Genomic DNA, 19467 nt, shown 5'->3' on the forward strand with positions numbered 1-19467 from the left:
ACCCAGAGCCGCTCTCCCTCTTTCGCGCGCACTGCCAGCACCCCCTTTTTGTGTTGCTACCCATACGTACACTCCCCTCGTCGAACTAAAACACCCTCTCGCGAGCGTGTGTGCCTTATATACATGCAACTCGCAGCCCCTAGTTTCCAGCAACAGTCCCCCCCCCCAGTTTCTTTTTTCTTTTCGTACCACCGCCACGACCATACTTTGTATACCTATACCAACCACCCTGTTTCCGCCACCCCTCCTCCTCGAGGATTGGAGCGCGCGTTCTTTTTTTTTTTTTTTTTTGATCTTTCGACCTTCCCATCCGTCCTCTTAGCGCGCGAAAACGATTCGCAAATGGTCGTGCTTGCACTGTAGGAGTCCATGTACATATTACATTTCAACTGGCACACCACCTCCTGCTTCCTTGGTGCTTCAGTTACCACCCACCCTTTACGCGTGTGTCTTGGATGGTGATGAGGATAAAAGTCACCACGTCACGTGATTCCGGTGCAGCTCGCGAGTAGCCCATGCTGCGTTTATGCATGATCATCGTCTCGTTTTTTTTTTTTTTTTTTTCATTTACATTTTTTTCTGGTGGGAAAAAGAAAAAAACGAAAAAGGAGGGCAAGGTATATAGATGCTCCTCATTTTTTTGTTTTCACTGGGACCCCCATCTGCACGTGGATACACTCGAAGCGCGTTTTACACTGATACTCGTGGTAGTAATACACGCGTATATCCCTCCGATGGTACTTGCTTATTTTTTATTGGCCATCTTCGACGGGACAGCTGGCTTTTGAGGATCGGCGGTGCATGAACGTACCGATGACGGCTATTTGCAGGCGATGTGCGGTTTTGAGGTTTTTTGGAGCAAAGAGAGAGCCAGAACGGCAGTTTTTTTTTTTTTTTTTTTTTCGAGAAGCAAGCAGTGTTGTAAATCGAAATTTTGGAGACGAGAGGTGGGCTTAAAATTGTAATGTGTGTGTCACCGTAAACACATAAATTCGAGAAGCTAGTAGAACCTCTTTTTTTTCTAACTCATTTAATTTTATTTGCATGTATCAACCAAACGATGCTTCGTTTCTCTCTTGCCTGTTCATATCCCACAAGTTTTGTCAACTCTGAACTAGGACATACCTACAGGGTGTTAATACATGACTACCGGGTAAGAGAAACTGCAATAAGTAGTCTTGGATGGGAGTGTATTAAATATAAAAATATATCCATCATAAATTGAATTTTTCTTCAATTTCAACAGGTGAAATTACTTATTTGAAAGTCTAAAATGAAAAATTTGCATCCCTGAGTTATATCATCCCTGCATTATATCAAGATAGAGTAATTGGGCACAGTTTCCAAGTTCAAGTGGTAAAAACAATTAAATGTTGTACCAAAAATTCAACAATGATTTTTTAGTATTTTAAATCCATGACATGAAAGTTTGGGCCTCAAACAAGAGAATTAAAGGGCCCCAACTGAAAAAACGATTCCATTGAGGAGATGATGGACACTTTGTACACATGTGTGTACAGTTGTTTGAACCACTATAAGATTCCGAGATTTGCTGTACATACCTATATATCATCAAGTAATTTGTATATTCATAGTCGCTGCTATACTACAGATGATCATTTGAAAGCATGCACATGTCAAGTTTCGTTTCTAAAAGAATAATTTTCCGGGAGGACATAAAGGCTGATTATAGAACAAGTTCAATATTTTTAAGTTCTCTATGTCACAAACAAGATATTACACACACACATATATATATATATAAGCTACAAGGTTAGGGAGTAAAAATGATAACTAATCTTTAATGCTAGATATTGTGATGTAACATTACGCATTGGTTAAAAATTAAAATGATCTCTCGAGTTTAAGACTAGAGGCAGCAATATACAAGTATGATTTATGCAAAGAAAATACGTATTTACTTAAGTTAAACTTGGGACACTTTGCTTGCACAAAACAAGACATTAGAGATTGAACAAGGAATGCCTCGACAGAAAGTTTTGTGTTGTCGACTGAAAACTATTCATCTAGTATATCAGTAATTACTGTCGACTATAAATAAAAATTAAAATATTTACCACTCAACACTTACCACATTAATTAAGTAACAGTAGTAGATGTTGTGTCAAAGTATCGAAATAACTGATGGAATAAACAGTTTTTTCAAACTTTCATGAAAAGAGAAACTTTGAATTTCGCGCCAAAAACGATGTTCGACGTTGATTGAATGCGCGTTCTGGACAAGTCGAACATTTTCCATGCACAACACAAAACTTTTTTTAAATTAACCAATCTTGTTTGTTCCTCAACAATAATTATAACTACTATTTCATATTAAAATATCATTAACTTTGGAAAAGGCAGGTGTAGTGTACTTATTTAACCCGCGTAAACTTAGGCCAAGCCATGTGCTTCCCGGCAAGTTGCCACTACGTCGGCTGGTCCTCGGACATCAGCAATTTTAGTGATAACTAAGCCGAGCCAAGCTTGGATAACAATAACCCGTGTAGTGGACGGTTAAATAAAGACAATGGACTCACCTCTGTCGAACTTTTTTCCATCGGGATCGATATCTTTGACGTTGAAAATATCCTCGAACAGCACGCCCGCCATTGTGACTCAGCTGCTGGTGCCGCCGCTGATGCGATGGGAGAAAGAAGCAGACAACTTACCTATACCCATGGGAAATCGGGGATGTAATGACAAATTAAGCTGGTGAGAGGGCGCCAGCTAACGGTGAGCATGTCAGCCATCCCCCATAAGTCCCCGCATGTGTGCAATATTCGTCGTCCGCTATATCCGCTACAGGTGGCGGGTGTTTGTTGACATTTGTATGGTTATTGTTTGGTGTAGTTTTGTCAAGTATTAAAAATGAGTGACGTGGAAGATTTACTCTGTCAGGACAAGGATCGGGTACGATTTTGTTTATTTATCATGTATTTGTATAGGATTTGTCGTCGTAAGGAAGATAAATAAAAATTTTAGGTTATGTTTTGTTAAACATAAGACATACACTCCTGGATTGTTTACCATCATTTGAAATTAATTGTAAAGTTAGTTAGTGTTCTTTTAGTTGTAACAAAAAGTTTTATTTTGCAGTCAGAGATCAGAGAGGAGTTGTCAAACATGAGTTTTGAGGAGTTGCAGAAGTTGAAAGAAAAAATTGGGACAAAAATTTACAATGCCACTTTGTTTGGGCCTAAAAAAGCTAAACGATTGGCAACGGCATTCAAAAGAAAAAACAAAAACAGACCACGCGAGGAATCGGCAAAGAAGCCAGTTACACGTTTTCGAGAAATCGTGCCTGTTAAAAAGACCCGTTCGAGAGATCCTAGATTTGACAGTCTTTGCGGAGAATTCAATGAAAAAGCCTTTAAAAACTCTTACCAATTTCTCCACGAGTATCGTAAGAATGATTTGGAGCAATTGAAAAAGCAGTTGGAGACCGAGGAAGATCCAAAGCAAATTAAAAAGATTAAATATCTTGTTCAAAGATTAGAAAATCAAATTAGGGAGGTGGAGAAAAAAATTGAAAGAGAAGCTAAGGAACGAGAAGAGAAAGAAGAAATTAAAACGTCTATTAAGCAGGGAGAAAAACCAGTATTTAAAAGAAAATGTGAGTATAATACCATTACAGAATAATTTAATGTTAGTATGTATTCTCACAAAACTGTTTCTTTATGTCAACAGCTGAAAAACGTATTGAGAGTTTGGTGTCGCAATTCGAAGAACTTAAAAATTCTGGTAGATTGAAAAAACATATCAAGAGATTGAAGAAAAAGAATTCAAAGAAAGATCGCCAGAGACTCGAAAATTCCGTGTCAGAATAAAGTATGATGTAAAGACTATTTTTGTTTTGTCTTATTAACAATATTTCGCGTAATCATGATGAAATATTTTTCGTATAAAGGTAAATCTGTACATAAATAAAGTTTATCGTTAAAATAAAATGTATTTCGTTTCAAGTGTTATGAGGAAGTTTGGACATCATAATTCGAAGTATTCAAATTTCCAAAGAAATGTTTGTGCAATTAATTCTAAAATACTTACCTACAGCCTAATGCGGTTCCTTCAACATCATCAGCAGTAAATCTTCGATGTGTGATGCAAATCATATTATACATATACATAATCAAAGAAATGTAAATGCAAAAAAGTAAGAAAATGAATAGATGACAAGGCTCTCCGAAGAATAGAAACCCTCTATTAATTACGTATTTTTTATTTAACATCAAAAGTAATGACACTTGGGTTGGACAATGTCTCTCGTTATTTTGTTTGTTTGGTTTCATTTTTGTTTTTTGTTTTTTATCTTAATTTTTATTCGCGTGTGAAAACAGAACTTATCGTCATAGTAATCATACGAAAGAAACGATTGAATCGGGAGTTACAAGAGTTGGGGTATATATAGAGCAGTGTAAGTTATAAGTTAAAAATTGTTCAACTCTCCTTAATATTCTGATTCTCACTCGCTCTCATTCGCAATTAACACACTATATTTCATTATGCATCGCGTGCGCGCTACTAATACTTAGTACCTCTCTTGCATCTAACGTCCCACCAAACGTATGCCCCTCGTCGTTTTCCTTATTCCATCATACCGATTCATCTCTTTCCGATTCCTCTTTCAACCCGCGTTTTATCTGTCCAATCACCAATCGAAGCTTTTCACTAAAAGTTAACTCACCCACCAAGCTTCAATCGAGATCCCTTTCGAATTTTCCATCGCCCCCCTCAGCCCCGATAATAAATCATTTAACTTTCAACGAAAGCCTTCGATCACACCAAAAACACGTCGTTCACTCTCGAATGTTGTATCCCTCCCTCGACCTGAAAAAGGAATAAACCTCATACCAAGTGCGCGCGTACTGAATCCCGTGTATACCGTGGGGCCATTTTAGTATGTAAATATAAGTGTACACAGAGAGCTTGAGACTCGCTCGTTCTCTCGAATCTTTATGTCCAATATGTAGGTGTTTCACGTGATTTATTGTTAAACAAATACCACCGTGATCTTGTCGTGACTTTGAACTTCAGCCCTGTACCTTATACAGTACAACGTGCACCCCCTGTACCACGCGCACCTTCTCCCTTTTTTTCATGAAACTTCCGACCGCCAAACCGACTCTTGTTTTTGTTTTTCCCCTCGTCCTCGCCGTATCCTTTAATTTATTTAAAATATGTACAATATATATTAATAAAACAGTATTAAATTTTATAAGCCACTACACTTGCGTATCGACTGTCCCTTTTTAAACGCGGTATACGCACGTCCCACGACATAACGCACTCACGCGATCGTAAGTGAAACTGGCGGACTGTGACGGGCCTCACCGCATCTTATTTTTTCATTTATTTATTTTTTTTCTTCAATCAGAAATCAACGAAACCCTTGGGCCGCAACCTTGTATATACTCACGCGAAGGGGGCATTTATATATATGCATATATTTCTCGCTACGACAAACTAACGTTATATATTTTTTAATACTTGATCAGCCGTTACGTTCTTATTGTTCCTCTATACGTTACAATGTAATATTATCTTGTTATATGATATAATATACGTAATACACCAATCAATACGTCGAATATCGCTTGGACACCGTTCAAACACGTTATTTGGAACAATTTATAATTTTACTTTGCCGCTTGCCAGGTAAGCACACACGTACGTAGAGTACATTAATGGGTGCAGGCAATATTCTCGATATACGCATGTTGATATCGTTGTATTTTTTGTACGAATATATGTTACATCATTAATATACATGATACACAAAGCCTTGCGATGGTAAAAAAAGCAGCACATTACAATATCGTCCATCGATTTGTTGATTTAGGTTTTGGATCAAGGGTTTCGCTTTTTTTTTTTTTTCAATATCACCTTTCTCTATTTCCCCATGTCGTTGAATTTACGGAGTCGTCACGGTCTTCGTTTTATTCAATCATCGATCGATTTTCTATGAATAGCGGATTTCACGCGACAACAACGCGACCTTCTCTCACATATCTTTATCATCGCCACACCGCGTACAACGTGCGCACACACGTCTATATTAATTATAATAAAAATATATGCAGACGTTGTTGATGTATAACCGGTGTTTTATAATCGAAAAGTAATAAATGATAAAAGAGGCACATAGTGATATAAGAGGAGAAATGAATATAATATACAGAGTATAAGAGTATACACAGGAAATTTTTTTAACAATGAAAGACTCGTGTGTAATAGAATAATATAATTTTTAATACAAACATCTAAACATAAAATAAATAAGAAATGTGACTGAAAGAAGAGACAAAAGCATATGTAATGCAGAATTTCATATGTGTATATTGTAGATTCATGCGCATCCCGTACAGTCCGCTATATTTTGTCCAGAATTATCAATTGATACAAGCGTTCGATTCATCAAATACCGTACCTCTGATTTTTTTTTTCTTTTTTTTTTTTTTTTTTTTTTTTCTTTCACGATCTTGGACCGCAAAATAGTTATAACCAGCTCGTAATCGTTACATCGTACCCTCTTCATTAACTCGTCTTGATTTTTTTAAATATTTTTTATATTTTTCTTCTTTCTCCTCACACTCCGTTTTTTGCTCTCACCGCTTATTTGTTTTATCATTCATCTTATTTATTTATTTTTTTTTTTATTTCTTCTTTTAAACCTTATTCCGTACTTTGTTTTTTTGTTTTGTTTTGTTTTTCTTCAACAACACGATCTAGACTAAACCATGTATAATAATTACATCTAATAATATCTTACTGTAACATGTATTATATTATCGTTATTACTAGTATTATCGTAATTGTAATAATAATAATAATTATCATTATTCATTATATCGTTTATTTATTTATTTTTTGTTCATTTGTCAAATTATTAGCCTAAGTGAGATGCAGCGCACGGTGGCAAAGCAATTTTTTTTTATTAATTTTTTAATTTTATTTGTTGCTGGGCTCATTCTACGAGTGGGGGGAGCAGCCCCGGGCCCACGGAACACCCTGTGCGTCGACAACCGCGGGATCTCTCTTTCACTTTTTTTTCTCGACTCATTTCCACGTTCCGAATCACTTGGATATCTATTCGCTCCTCGTTAATTTTTTTACCCATTCGTCGATTACTTAATTAATTTGTTCGTTCGATTTAACGTGTGTAAACGTTCTTATTGTACAAAAGAACAAAAAAAAATATATAATCTCGATGCCGAGCAATTCGTCATTATGATGCTTTGGGTAATAACGTGTGTAGCTTCTCGAAGCTAAAACAACCCGTTCTTTTTGGCTTTGGTTGCTATACGGTTCCGTCACAGGCTGGTATCACCTCGTATACACAGGTACACGGAGCTTAAGTCAAAGAGGAACACAAGAATTTTCGGAAAAAAGCGCACAGAGCCTTCCATCCTTTTGGTAGTTTTGGTGCTTTACACGCGTACACCTCACGGTCTCCCGAAAATGACGCGTGCCCTTTTTTTTTCAACGACACTCGACTAACACCGATACACGCGTACGGCGGTTGGATCTCACGGGCGTCGGTGACTTGGTTTTTTTTTTTCTTTTTTATATTTGATTGCACACACGCGCTTCGTTGCCTTTTCCGTAGCTCGCACTCGTCTTGGTATATTATTCCTCATCTACTTTAAAGCGAGTTATTATTGGTAATAAATAGATTATTAATGTATGTATATGTATATTTTTCAATCAACACGAGGATCGCACGGGAAGGAAAGAAGCCGGTCGAGCCGGCGCCGAGATCGGTGAGTTGGGCGTGCCACCGTACGACTACTCGCCGGAGGTGTCGCTTCTCGCGAACGTCGATAACGGCTAAATACGCGCTCGAAGCGAGTCCCACGAGAGCACTTTACTGTCGGGGGGGGGGGGGTTGTACGGTATACACGCGAGCAATGCACGCACATGCGAATGTTATTATATATACCTGCCAGGCATGTGCGTACATGGTGCACGGGGGATGGTACGCGGGGCCTCGAATGCGGACCGAAAAAACATGGCCAAGACTACGCCGCTGCGGCAAAAAGGCGGGATACAGAAGAATAGATCGGTACGCGCCGTCGTTGCGAAAATACGAGAGTATATTTATACGTTGTGGTGTAAGTGCTGGTTTTTCGTGGCGAAAGATGCATCGGATGATAATTCGGCAAAGTTGACGGAACAATGTTTGCTTTGCAGCGGGTTTTGGTTTTTTTTTTTTTTTTTTTCAATTTCTACTCTGTTTGAGTCTCCGCGCGCAACAAGGTACAAACGCCAAACTGTTGCGAAAAAGTTTTATCAATCCCTCAGTCTTTCTCTTTTATGTACAGTTTTTTTTTTTTTCTCTCAGGAACGGGTATAAGCGCAGCGGCGGCCAATTTTTTTTTTTTTTTTTTTTTTTTTTTTTTTCTTACAAAATCCATCTTCAAGCAAATCCTTGACTTCGACGCTACGGCGCAGTATGTTTTTTCATTCTCATTCTTTGTGGACAATCGTTCAAGTTTCAGCTAAGTGTGTCGATTTTCGAAAAATGGCACGCGTCGCGGGGACCGTTTTGTACCGTTTAATGTACAGCGATGGAATAACGTGTGCGTTGTCGGGCGCACACTCTCGGCTACTCGTCTCACGATGCGAACACTTGGTCGGGTCTCCGGGATTGGTAGGCTTGTTTAAAAAAAAAAAAAGGTAGTGCCGGTTATAGGGTGGCTGCACTTTGTTGGTTCGATTTTCAAGATTTTGGTAATAAGAGCGTCACTTTTGCTTGGTTGGTTGATTGATTGAGATGCGGAGGGTGGGGGGGTTCGAATTGATGCCGCGGAGTCGCGAGAACAGGGCGTTCGGCGTTCCGGGGTTGATGGGTGTGATGTAATTTTTTTTTTTTGGACTTATTTTTTTCGTCTAATTTATTTATTATTAGTATTATTATTATTTTTATTATTATCATTCGTTACTATATAACAAGAGCTGGTATGGCGTTAAAAACTAGAAATCGTAAGGAAAACTAAGATAATCAATTGAGTTGGTTAAGATTTATTACTGCTTTTTTCATCTACTTGGAAATAATGCGTGTGGAATTAAATTTTACTTTTTTTTTTCATATATACTTATTTATCTTACTTTACTTTTTTTAATCGCGATTTCTCACTTCACCCTAAAACAGCGTTAAACTTTGGATAGGTTTTAAATTTTATTTTTGCGTTCTGTGCTCCATAGTTCTTTGTTATCGCGTAATTTCAGAATATTTGTTTGTTTTCTTTGATCTAATCTACTTTTTTCGTCAATCATCGCACGCTGTAATTTGCAATTTCGAGGTAGATGGAAATTTGTTGTTTTTCTGGATCTATTTCTCATAATCAGTATACCAGTATATCTCGGATGTTATGGTGGGTGTTTTGTTTTTGTGTCAAGTTTACAATCATTTAACATGAATTATTTATTGAATCAGTTTTCAATACCACTTTTTTTTCAATTTTGGCTATTCATTTTATTTATTATTTTTTTTTTTGTCGTATATACTCTGCGGACACATTCTCCCCGTAACACACAGTGTTCATTCTTGGGTAATCTTTCGCACATTAATCAAATAACGTTTTTTTTGTCTCTTTTTTCTTAAATTTTTTTTTTTCATTTATTATTTAATTTAATTAAAATCTTCCTTAGATGGTAGTGATGTTTAATTTTTAAGCGCTAAATATTTATATACTATCCAACGACGTTCCGTGCATTCAGCTTGGGTTATCTTCGTGTCCATAAATCCGCTGCCTCAGATCCAACCTCCTCTTGATGTAATCCATCCACGCAATAGATAAATACCCATTTCCGTTGCCTTCCTCGTTTAAGCATCCTGGGATTAGAACTCCAACAAAGACTTAACTATTTATTGAGTATATGCACAGCTACTTGCATGAGACTCAAACCGAATAACATTATACTTGAATTCTTTTTTTTTTTTCTTTTTTTTTTTTTTTTTCTTCTTTATTGTTATTTTTTTCCTTTTACTCGTCGCTTTCTTACTTAATTAATTAATTAATAATGAATACTGCAATTACGATTTTTCTCTTCTATTTTATTTACTTACTTTTTTTTCTTGTTTCGCAACTTTTTAACCTTTGTCAACTAGAGCGTGCCAATCTAGCATACCGTAATATTTTAAAATGCCTTTCTTCGTTTAATAAATTTATTTTTTCGTCTTCCTCCATTTCAAATGGTAAGTTTGCCTGTATGATATTGTTGATGTTATTTGACGTCTGTTAGAGCGCGTGGGCCTCGATTACACGCCATGCATCTGTTGATTGGCTGTAAATGTTGTTGTTGTTGTTATTTTTTTTTTTATATATATATTTTTTTATCGTGGATGAAAATACGTCTACTAAAGTTGGTGCGAATGACGCCTATCTATGTTATTACATCTGTATTTTTCATGATTTGAATTTCTTAATTCTATAATATTGAAAATGACGCTCTTTTTACTTCATCTACTTGATATATTTCCGAGTCCTAGGACATGCTGCTCGCTCTACACGTATAGCAGAAACCAGTGATATAATTTTCTTTTCTTTTTCAATTATTTTCAACTGATTATCTTGAATTTGAAATCAATTTTCGTAGTTATTCAATAATCATCAATTTCGCTAAATTATTATTTAGGCAGGCTACTCTGTACTTATTCTGATTTTTTTTCCTCAGATGTTCCGCAAATCCCTTATGATTTCAAAACTTCTTCTTGCGACTTATTTTCTTGTTCATCTTCTAGAGGCGTATGCTTCATGTGTTCTGTATTTATTTATATGCTCGGCAGCTATTGTCCCTTAGGCTACACGCGCTATTACCGGTGAATCCGAGAGGAATAGAAATTATACATGTATACGTGTGTCAAGCAAGAGTTTTATTATTACTTTGATGTGTGTTTCAGTGGATGATGCTCGCACACTTGCCTCGGCTTCTTGTGAGATCGAGTCCGATGTTCGAATACCACTACTATTAAAATTAATTTTCATTAGAATACTCATTTACTTCAAATAATAATAATTAATAATAATAATAATCATCATCATCATCATAGTATTTCTGCTCTTATATAATAACTTCTCTTCTCGTATTGTTAATATTAAATTTAGCTTGTGTAATTTTCATCTAGTTTCGCTACTCCCATCGATATCCAGTGTTCAAGTTTCTTTTTTTAATTATTTTTATCCTCTTAATTAATTTTCAGCTTACATTGTTCGGCCTACGTTTGCTTACTTCGTTAATCTGCGTAAAATTGCGTATGTATATAATATTTTTTTCTTCTACGCTGCCACACGCTGTATCGACGCTTTTGTCTCTATTTTTGTTTAGGCCATTCTACGTAAATAATTTCGCTTCGCTCGCTCATTATCTGCCACGCGAACCGTGTTACTCGTCACATTCGTACTCGTTTTTTTTTTTTTTTTTAATTTTTATTTATTTATTTTTGGATCATCTATTCAATTCGCTCGATCATCAACTCACTCGCAATCTCGCGCTCAGTTATGCTAATTTGCGGTTGGCTTCATCGTTCCAACAGCTCCTTTATATTTTTTTTTTTTTGCTTTGTCAAAGCAGCTTTGTCTTCACGGGAGATTCTCTTCGATGGCTTCTGCTGATGTACAGATCGGCTCTCGTACCCCTTCATCATCTTCTTCTGCTTCTTCTTCTTCTCGTTGAACTGGAGAAATCCTCAAGAGGTACAGGGTGAGTATTATTTGGAGCTCCGTATGAAGAGCATCGAAACGACGAGCATCGCATACCCCACACATTAATGATTAATTTAATGATTATTTCATGTGTTTTTTTTCTTTTTTCTAAACTTTTTTTTTGTGATTTTTTTTTTTTTTTTTTTATATTCTGTTTACTCATAACTCAGCGCTGCATGTGGTGTGTACGTGTGTGGGTTCGAGTGTGATTTTATATAACGATCTCGACCGGCGGCGCTGATCGTCGAAGCGGACCTGAAGCGTGAACTCCGGCGATCGGCTCGTCGTCGTTGTCGACTTTGTTTTCTTTATCCACATCGCGAGTGATTTTTTATTTCCTTGTGTGATTTGCTGAATTTATCGATGAAGACATAGAACCTAAAGCCAAGCGAGCCAAGCTAGTATCTTTAGACGTTCTTTTTTTTTTTTTTCAGTATATGACTGACATCGACCCACGTCGAACTGAGGCTCTCCTAAAGGGTCGATTTATTGTTTTTTTTTTGTATTTTTGTTTATTTTGTTTGTTTTCATATAATAATTAATCCTGGTAAGCACGCTCCGTGTAAAATGTGTGATTTCCTATTACCTTTTTTTATATTTATTATTAATTGTTATTTTGTTTTTTGTTTTAATGTTATTATTTATATTACGAATAGTATTAATATTATCATTATTATCGATATTACAATAAATCTTCCAGTAGTTATGTGGACGATGTATATATAATATACTGACATATCTGTTTGCTCACGGTGGTGCGTTGATGATGGTACGTGGTGACGGTGATAGCGATTTTTGGTGGATTTATTAGCGATAACAGTGACGACATAATATATATATATTTATATAATGTATACATACACATAACATGACACATTTATATGTACGTATACGTGATTTTGCCCTGAAAATGTGTGATTTTCCTTTTCCTTTTTTTATTTTGTCCTGCTTGTTTCTGCGTAGGTATGCGTCTGTCGGCTCTCTCTCTCTATCGTTCGTTTATAACTATCTCTCATCCGATACATATCTGTTCTATCCCTGCTATTCCTTTCGTAACATACATCAAAATCGTTCTTCTCGTGGGTTGTTGTTTGTTATTAGCGCACGCGCTTCTGTTATTCGGTAGGCGGCGTCGCGCGCTTTAATAGTAGGTCTCCTGCTCGAGCCAGCCGCCAGGATTCCGGCGCAGGTAGAACCGTCTCGTCTCGTCGTAGATGAAGATGGCGAGCATGAAGGGAATGGCCGGCAACCACCAGACGAACCTGCAACCAAAACAAGCCGCGTTGAGCGCGTGCACTCGTGTCACGATTGCATTCTGTGGCAGTAGTGTATGCCAATATACTCACTTGAGTGGGTACATTCTGAGGCCCTTGTCCATGCCGGGCGTGTAGCTGAGGAAGGCGGCGAGCGCGGTCTCGAAGACAAGGCCAAAGTTGAGGGCCCAGTTTCTCATGCCCTGGTGAATGATGGAGTTACGTCGGGTCTTGCAGACGATCAAGTCGGCCCACTGTACGATGACGATCGACACGAAGAAGGCCGTGTGGCAGGTGAACTCTAGGGTCTTGCGATCCCTGTAGGTCTGAAAAAAGGATGGACCGTTAAATTTATTTTTTTTGTTTTTTTTTTTTCCCCTTCGTTACGACATGTCAATAGTTTAGAAGAATACGGCCACGGGGTCGCCTGTTGGATAAAGGACTTACCCATTCCTGGCCGTAGCTGTCCGTCAAGTCATTGATAGCCTTGGAGTCCCATTGTTTTCGGATGCCAAACAGGTGTCTCGGCAGGAAGCCGTTCTCAGCCATGATGACAAAGTAGACGAAGAAACCGGCAGCCGCTTGGATCATACCGATCTGGCCGTAAGCCATCGAGATGAGCCTGCGGAGTGGATACGAGTACTGCATTAGACGAGCATGTTTCGATTGATGGGAACTTTTTTCTTTTTTTTTTTTTTTTTTTTTTTTTATGCGCGTCAATCGAATCGCGAAGCATAAGCTAACTTGACTGTTTTTAATTTTTTAAAATAAAGATGATTTTATGTAGTACAGAGCTCGAACGGTCATGTTAGGAGTATACTTTGGGATGTCGAGAAAGCAATAAGTAGTGCTACTTGTCGATGCCTAAGTTGATTAAAGACGCTTACAGCTTGTATATTAAAATGTTATCGGTACATGTTTGTGAGTGGTTTGTGAGAGAAGGAAAAAATGAAACAAGTAATTGTACAAAGATAGGCCAAAGGGTTCTTTTTTTCCCCCGATTGCGAGTCGTTCCATAACAGGTGTACACATTACTTACCAAACAAGTTGGCGATAGCACACTCTTGCAGCGTTTAACATCTAATTACACAAATATCCAAACTTTGATGAAAAAAAAAAAAAAAAAAAAAAAAAAAACATGCTCGTGCATTTCCGTGCAGTTTTACGCTTTCTCACGATTGCCGATGAAAATGAAGGTCATACTTTGGTCAAATTGATCAACAATACGTGAGAAATCGCTTTGCGAAAGTAATCGGACAACATCGGTATTGACACTTGGTAGATTTTTTTTTAAATTTAGATAAGAAAGTATAGTTTTCAAAGTACAATAGCAAAGAGAGAGAGAGAGAGAGAGGAACGGACAAAAAAGATTTGCCGGTGAAAGAATACGCAAAGAAAGATGGAAAGAGAGACTCGATTTTCCATTTGCCCCTTTTCGATTTAACGATGCGAAGCGTAAAAAGCGTGCAAAATAACGTTTTATAATCGCGATCGTTCTTTTAGAGTTTCTCGAATAAATTACAGACGCAACAGTACCAGTTGTAGGAAAAAAAAAAAAAAAAAATTTCTCACGGATCGACGTAAACGCGAAAGCAAGCTAATGGTCCCGAAAAAAGGCATCGCAAAATTAAAACAACCGGTCGGTCGGCTCGACCTTCTGGTTTTCCGGCAGCCCCAGTGTACCCATCGATTTTCCGTCCTCGTGCTCGACCTTGACCGTGCCTTCCCGAGCGCCAAACGAATCCGCCCCGGCGACTGTGCAAGCAACCCCCCTCCCTCCTCCCGAAACTCCTCGTCGTCCTCTTACTTTTACAATACAGTTTGCTCCCTCCTCTCCTTTATCGCGTACGTAACCATACACGCGCAAGTGCATACACGTGTTCCCGTATGCAGTATTGCGGGTGTACTGGTACGTACATCGTATATACATGCGCTTTTGGTCGCGAGGCACGTATATACGAAAGGCATATACTGTACTTATACGTAAGCAGGATATTTTCCTTACGTAATGCTGTTCTTGTGTTGTCTTTCTTACTTTCTTCCGTTCCCAGGCATCGCGATAAAAATCTTGTACGTTTTCGAGCTCGCTTGGCGAAAAGCTAGGAAGATGCTTGGGGCACGCATGCGATTCTGTACAGCTGTAAGTATATGTATATGTGGGAAGCAAGAGATAATTTAAGGCGATTTACGTCAATGTAAGCGAAAGCCAAAGGCGTTTTTTTTTTTCATGCGAGTATATACTTAATAAGCGAAAGCTAAGAGTTTTTTGTTCGTTGTTTGTCGGAATGAAATTTCGTTGGGAGATGATTTCGTGACAAATTCAATGTACGACTTTCATCCCGACATAACACGTGTATGTACATAAAAGTAGGTCGTTTGTTGGAAAGCACATAAATTTTACGCATTTTTTTGTTTTTGTTTATTGCATTTTGATGATCCCCGTTGAAATCTTGAGGTCGTCGGTGTCTCCTGTGGTCATTTTGTCACTCTATATACTCGATTGGCTCATACTTTTTTTCAAGCGTAAATTTTCGTTCGTCGCCATTTCAGGGATCTCTAATTGTCTTTGATTATATAACAATGTACAATATAAAACATTTTTTTTTTTTTTTTTTTTTTTTTTCTTATTCAATCGTGCATCATCGTCATCGTGTGTCGCGAACACATAGTTGCCAGAAAAATAAACAGTATTAACACTTAGAAAGTTAAAAAAAGATGGTTGTGTGAGGAAAGTACAAAAAAATAAAATAAAAATAAAAAATACAGGTGACGCATGAGAGAGTTGTATTTTCAACCCGAAATTCAGTATCCATACAACTCTCTGATGAGGCGATATCGCAAACGTGTGTATACATACAAAACATACACACGCGATGTTGACTAAATAATATTATAGATGCGCCCGTTGCACATGAGTAATACAACGATGACAATGTAAAGTATACAGTTGGTGATTAAACATTTAATTGTTTCTATAGGTGTCTAAAGTAAAACTAAAGCATTCAGCATTCACTTCGTTAATTTCCTCTAGTAGGCGACGCTACTCTCGTACACATGAGCAATTTGTACGTAATATTAACACACTGATGATACATGTATAAATTTTCGAATTGTAAAATATATGCTACATCTATATGTATATATAATTAAATACTGTTACGGTGCTACATTAATTAGTCCTAGAGACGCTGGACGGTGCGAGACGGACGTGAACTAGAGGTGAGGGAGTGCAAGTGGACAAGACTGTATGTATATCTGTGTCACAGTCAAGCTGATGAGAGTGGGTGAGAGACAAGTAAGTAGGCTAATGGGGAGCATGAATGTGTGCTTTGCACTGGTGCAACACTTTTTTTTTTACATTGGCTTTCTGTGATTGCATCATTGTCGTGACGAGCGATTTTACTGTATGAATTGTCTCGAATAGAAATAGGAAAACCTTTTTAAGAATTTGAAAATATTTTTTGCAATTGAAAACTTTTTTTTGTGGCCTCGTCGTATTCAAGAAAACTATAGTAAAAAAAGTGTATTTTTGAAAAATTTTGTAGGATTATTTATATTCAGACTCATGATGGTATAAGTAGAGTGAAGTATAATGTGATATTATTGCGCGATGTGATAACTATCTGAAATAAACATTTGCCATATAAGCAACAAATTACGTAAATCTCTGTTTGGTGTAGGGCTGTATAATTTTTTTTTTCTCTTTGCTAACATGCAAATTAACAATTACATTACGACGAAAAGTAATTTCATCCGGTCACTTGATTGTAATAAATATGGACTAGTCAAAAATTTGATTATTTTCTCAACAACACTACATAGTTTTTTTAATGATTAAACTAATTCTAACAGTATGCTTGACAAGAACTAACGTGGAATTGAAAATAATAACATGAAACTAGAACTAATTGTAAAAATAGTTTCTAAACATTTTAAGAACAACGTTTTCAATTTTTTGAAACAAAGTGCAGTGCAACGTAAAAAAAATATAAAAATAAATTCTTGTCGTTCACCTATAGTGACTTAGGATAGTGCAATGTTATTTACTAGATGCGCATGAGAGGTATAGCTGTAGGTGTCGGTTGCGGTGTAGGTTAGGTTTTTTAATTGACTTTTAAAGTGCAAGGTGATAAACTATTACATGACGGTTTTTAATAGGTATTAATACTATTTTTTTCTTTTGTGTTATTTTTGTTGTTGGGGAACACCCACCTTCTGTTCACAAGATTGTCTCTGTAAGGATCGCGGGGCTGGCGTTTCATTATGTCCGATTCCGGTGCTTCATAGGCCAGCGAAATGGCCGGCACCTGCGTTATCCCGTGGTTAAAAAAATTAGAATTTTTCGCGTAAACCATCATCCCTAATTTTTTTTTATTTTTTTTTTTTTTTAATTTTCTTATTTTTTTTATTACGTCATCTACGTCGCCATAATTGTGTAACTAATTCTATAATTTTATCCTAAGATTCCTGTTGTTACTTATAATTAAGTAGATTAAAAAAAATGACAAATCCTTGCTGTTACTTTGTCAGTCGTTGACGTTGAGATGAGACACTAATAGAAGAAGAATCGCGAAGAAAAATCTTGTAAGATATTCAATGTTATAAATATGTAGTATACAAAGGGTATATATAATAAATAGTGGCAAGTTGTAATTGAGTAGTTAAAAAAGATGGTCTGGCTCTAAATTTGCTATAAAAGAAAAACTAAAGTAAGATGAAAGATAAGGATTAATAAGAATTTTGCAAGAAAAAAAAGCGATTTCTTGACTGCTCTGTGGTCCAAAATCCCAGAATTTAAAAAAAGGAATCTAGAGTTTAATGCTCGTGAAATTTTTATCTTTGGAGATTGTTTTTACGTTAGAATCTTGTGTAGTAAAATAATTTTGAAAATGACAGATAATTTAAAAAAAACAACAAAGTGCTTCTATAATTAATCTTTAGAGAAAATATTGCATGATAAATTTTTCAAAATCTCGATCCTTAACAGTGAAAAGTTGCATTTAAATGCTTTTCCATTACTGTTAATTTTATACGTGGTTAAGGTATAAAAATTGATTGAAAATAGTTATTAAATTTAGTTTTATAACAAATTAATAATCATCTAACAATGGCAAAGAAATAAATTATTTAGAGTTTAGACCATTTAGAATGAAAATCAGAGCGTTGTGCTACAAAAAGAGAATATTATTTTCAGCATTCTACATTAGATTTCACTTTTTTTATCTGGAAAATAGAGGAGATAAATAGAAAAAGAAACAATAAAAACGTGCAAAGAACTTGGTGTCAAGTGCAGAAGAAGAAAGGGTTTGAAAAAAGCATCAATCATTTTTGCAAAAAAAGTGAGAGATTTTTTATTATAAAATATACTGTTAATTGAAATACTCTTTTATTCCAAAAGAAATTTTAATACATAATTTTTTGAAAAATTTCTTGAATTTAAATGAAATGATTGTGTTGTTTAAATAATGGATTGTAAAAAATGAATGTATTTATAAAAATAAGTAACATTTTATAACCACTATTAAAAATAAAGTTGCAAAAATCGATGCAACTAATGTAACATTACGCATAGTGTAACATAAATCTCTCACTCTTTATTATTTTATTTGTTTCTCAGATGATCCGTGAAGAAAAAAAAATTTATTTTGTTTCGAAATTTTTTTCTATCTCTTGGAATCCAATAACTGTAGGAGAATCAGCTGACTAATAACCTGAGTCTCAGTTAACCTGCTAGCATGATAACAAAAATCTACTATGTCAAGAAAAAGATTATGTCAAATTTGCGAATAAGGAAATATTTAATAGTTGAGTTAGCAGAAAAATTGTGAAAACTCGCGAAAACGGTTGCTTATGTTATTTAAAATAAGCTTGAGTTACAGAAAAAAAATTTTTTTATGAAAATAAGCACAATATGGGAATAATTAAAATTTTTTTTTTATGACATCATTATTAATGTAACATCATCTTTTTATGGACATTGCAAATTATTTGTGAATTTTTGTTGTTGTGATAGCAGTTTGTCTGAAGGCAAAAACTAATTCTTCTTCATTTAATTTATAATTCGTCTAATTTAATACACCTTTAAGTTTTCTCTTCATATGCACTGAGATTACTAGGAAATGATTTTAAATCATTCGTGAGAGTAATGAGGATTTAAAGGTTCATTAAACCAAACGAACTCAAGATGTTGAGGATAATTTAAGTAATAAGACGCTGATAGAGTAAGTCAATTGTTTGGTATTGGATATTACATACATTTTTTTGTATTTGTGTTGCAGACAAAGGACTACAACAATAATTGTGTATTACTTTATTGTTCATATTTTCTTATCTGTTGTTCCTAGCTTTTACCAGTAGGACAAACATTCACTGTTTGTCAGATGTATGTACCTCGAAGGGATGTACCAGTTGTAAGTAATCAGTACAAGAAATGAAGTAAATAGAAAAAATTGATGTATATAAATAGAAATATACTAAATATAAATTAGCTACTATAAGTATATAAA

The 19467-nt window shown here is 36.0% G+C and overlaps 3 protein-coding genes across 8 annotated transcripts in view; 1 reads left to right on the top strand and 2 right to left on the bottom strand.

Annotated features, from left to right (window-relative positions):
- The window catches only part of Rpb8 (DNA-directed RNA polymerases I, II, and III subunit Rpb8), a 60931-nt gene extending 58281 nt beyond the window's left edge, over nt 1-2650 (bottom strand). Inside the window, exon 1 of the mRNA XM_014350405.3 lies at nt 2541-2650. Within this exon, the coding sequence (XP_014205891.1) occupies nt 2541-2613 (73 nt within the window). The 5' untranslated portion in view covers nt 2614-2650. The remainder of the gene's footprint in view (nt 1-2540) is intronic.
- Nucleotides 2651-2740: 90 nt separating this feature from the next.
- Nucleotides 2741-3926, top strand: LOC106637582 (ribosomal RNA processing protein 36 homolog). Its single transcript, XM_014350404.2, has 3 exons — nt 2741-2913; nt 3100-3616; nt 3691-3926. The coding sequence occupies exons 1-3, from the start codon at nt 2872-2874 to the stop codon at nt 3828-3830; spliced, it is 699 nt and encodes a 232-aa protein (XP_014205890.2). The 5' UTR covers nt 2741-2871; the 3' UTR covers nt 3831-3926.
- Nucleotides 3927-6229: 2303 nt separating this feature from the next.
- The window catches only part of Atpalpha (sodium/potassium-transporting ATPase subunit alpha), an 89688-nt gene continuing 76450 nt past the window's right edge, over nt 6230-19467 (bottom strand). For 5 of the 6 annotated variants that reach the window (XM_014350409.3, XM_014350407.3, XM_089591547.1 and 2 more), the window contains 3 exons: nt 13409-13583; nt 13055-13287; nt 6230-12970 (listed from right to left, as the gene is read on the bottom strand). In XM_014350409.3, the coding sequence (XP_014205895.2) occupies nt 12850-12970; nt 13055-13287; nt 13409-13583 (529 nt within the window). In that variant the 3' untranslated portion in view covers nt 6230-12849. Of the gene's footprint in view, nt 12971-13054; nt 13288-13408; nt 13584-17173; nt 17269-19467 lie in introns of all 6 variants that reach the window. The other variant, XM_014350408.3, reaches the window with a different exon arrangement.

Source organism: Copidosoma floridanum, unplaced genomic scaffold (genome assembly GCF_036245765.1).
Source record: "Copidosoma floridanum isolate Cflo_tuat_1 unplaced genomic scaffold, Cflo_Japanese_pri ptg000013l, whole genome shotgun sequence".
NCBI lineage: Eukaryota > Metazoa > Arthropoda > Insecta > Hymenoptera > Encyrtidae > Copidosoma > Copidosoma floridanum.

What these genes read in the sequence shown, in the direction of transcription:
- LOC106637582 (XM_014350404.2), top strand. Translation starts at nt 2,872, where the DNA reads ATGAGTGACGTGGAAGATTTACTCTGTCAGGACAAGGATCGG. An exon ending in TCTGTCAGGACAAGGATCGG is followed by an intron (nt 2,914 to 3,099) that starts GTACGATTTTGT and finishes TTTATTTTGCAG; the next exon opens with TCAGAGATCAGAGAGGAGTT. An exon ending in ACCAGTATTTAAAAGAAAAT is followed by an intron (nt 3,617 to 3,690) that starts GTGAGTATAATA and finishes TTATGTCAACAG; the next exon opens with CTGAAAAACGTATTGAGAGT.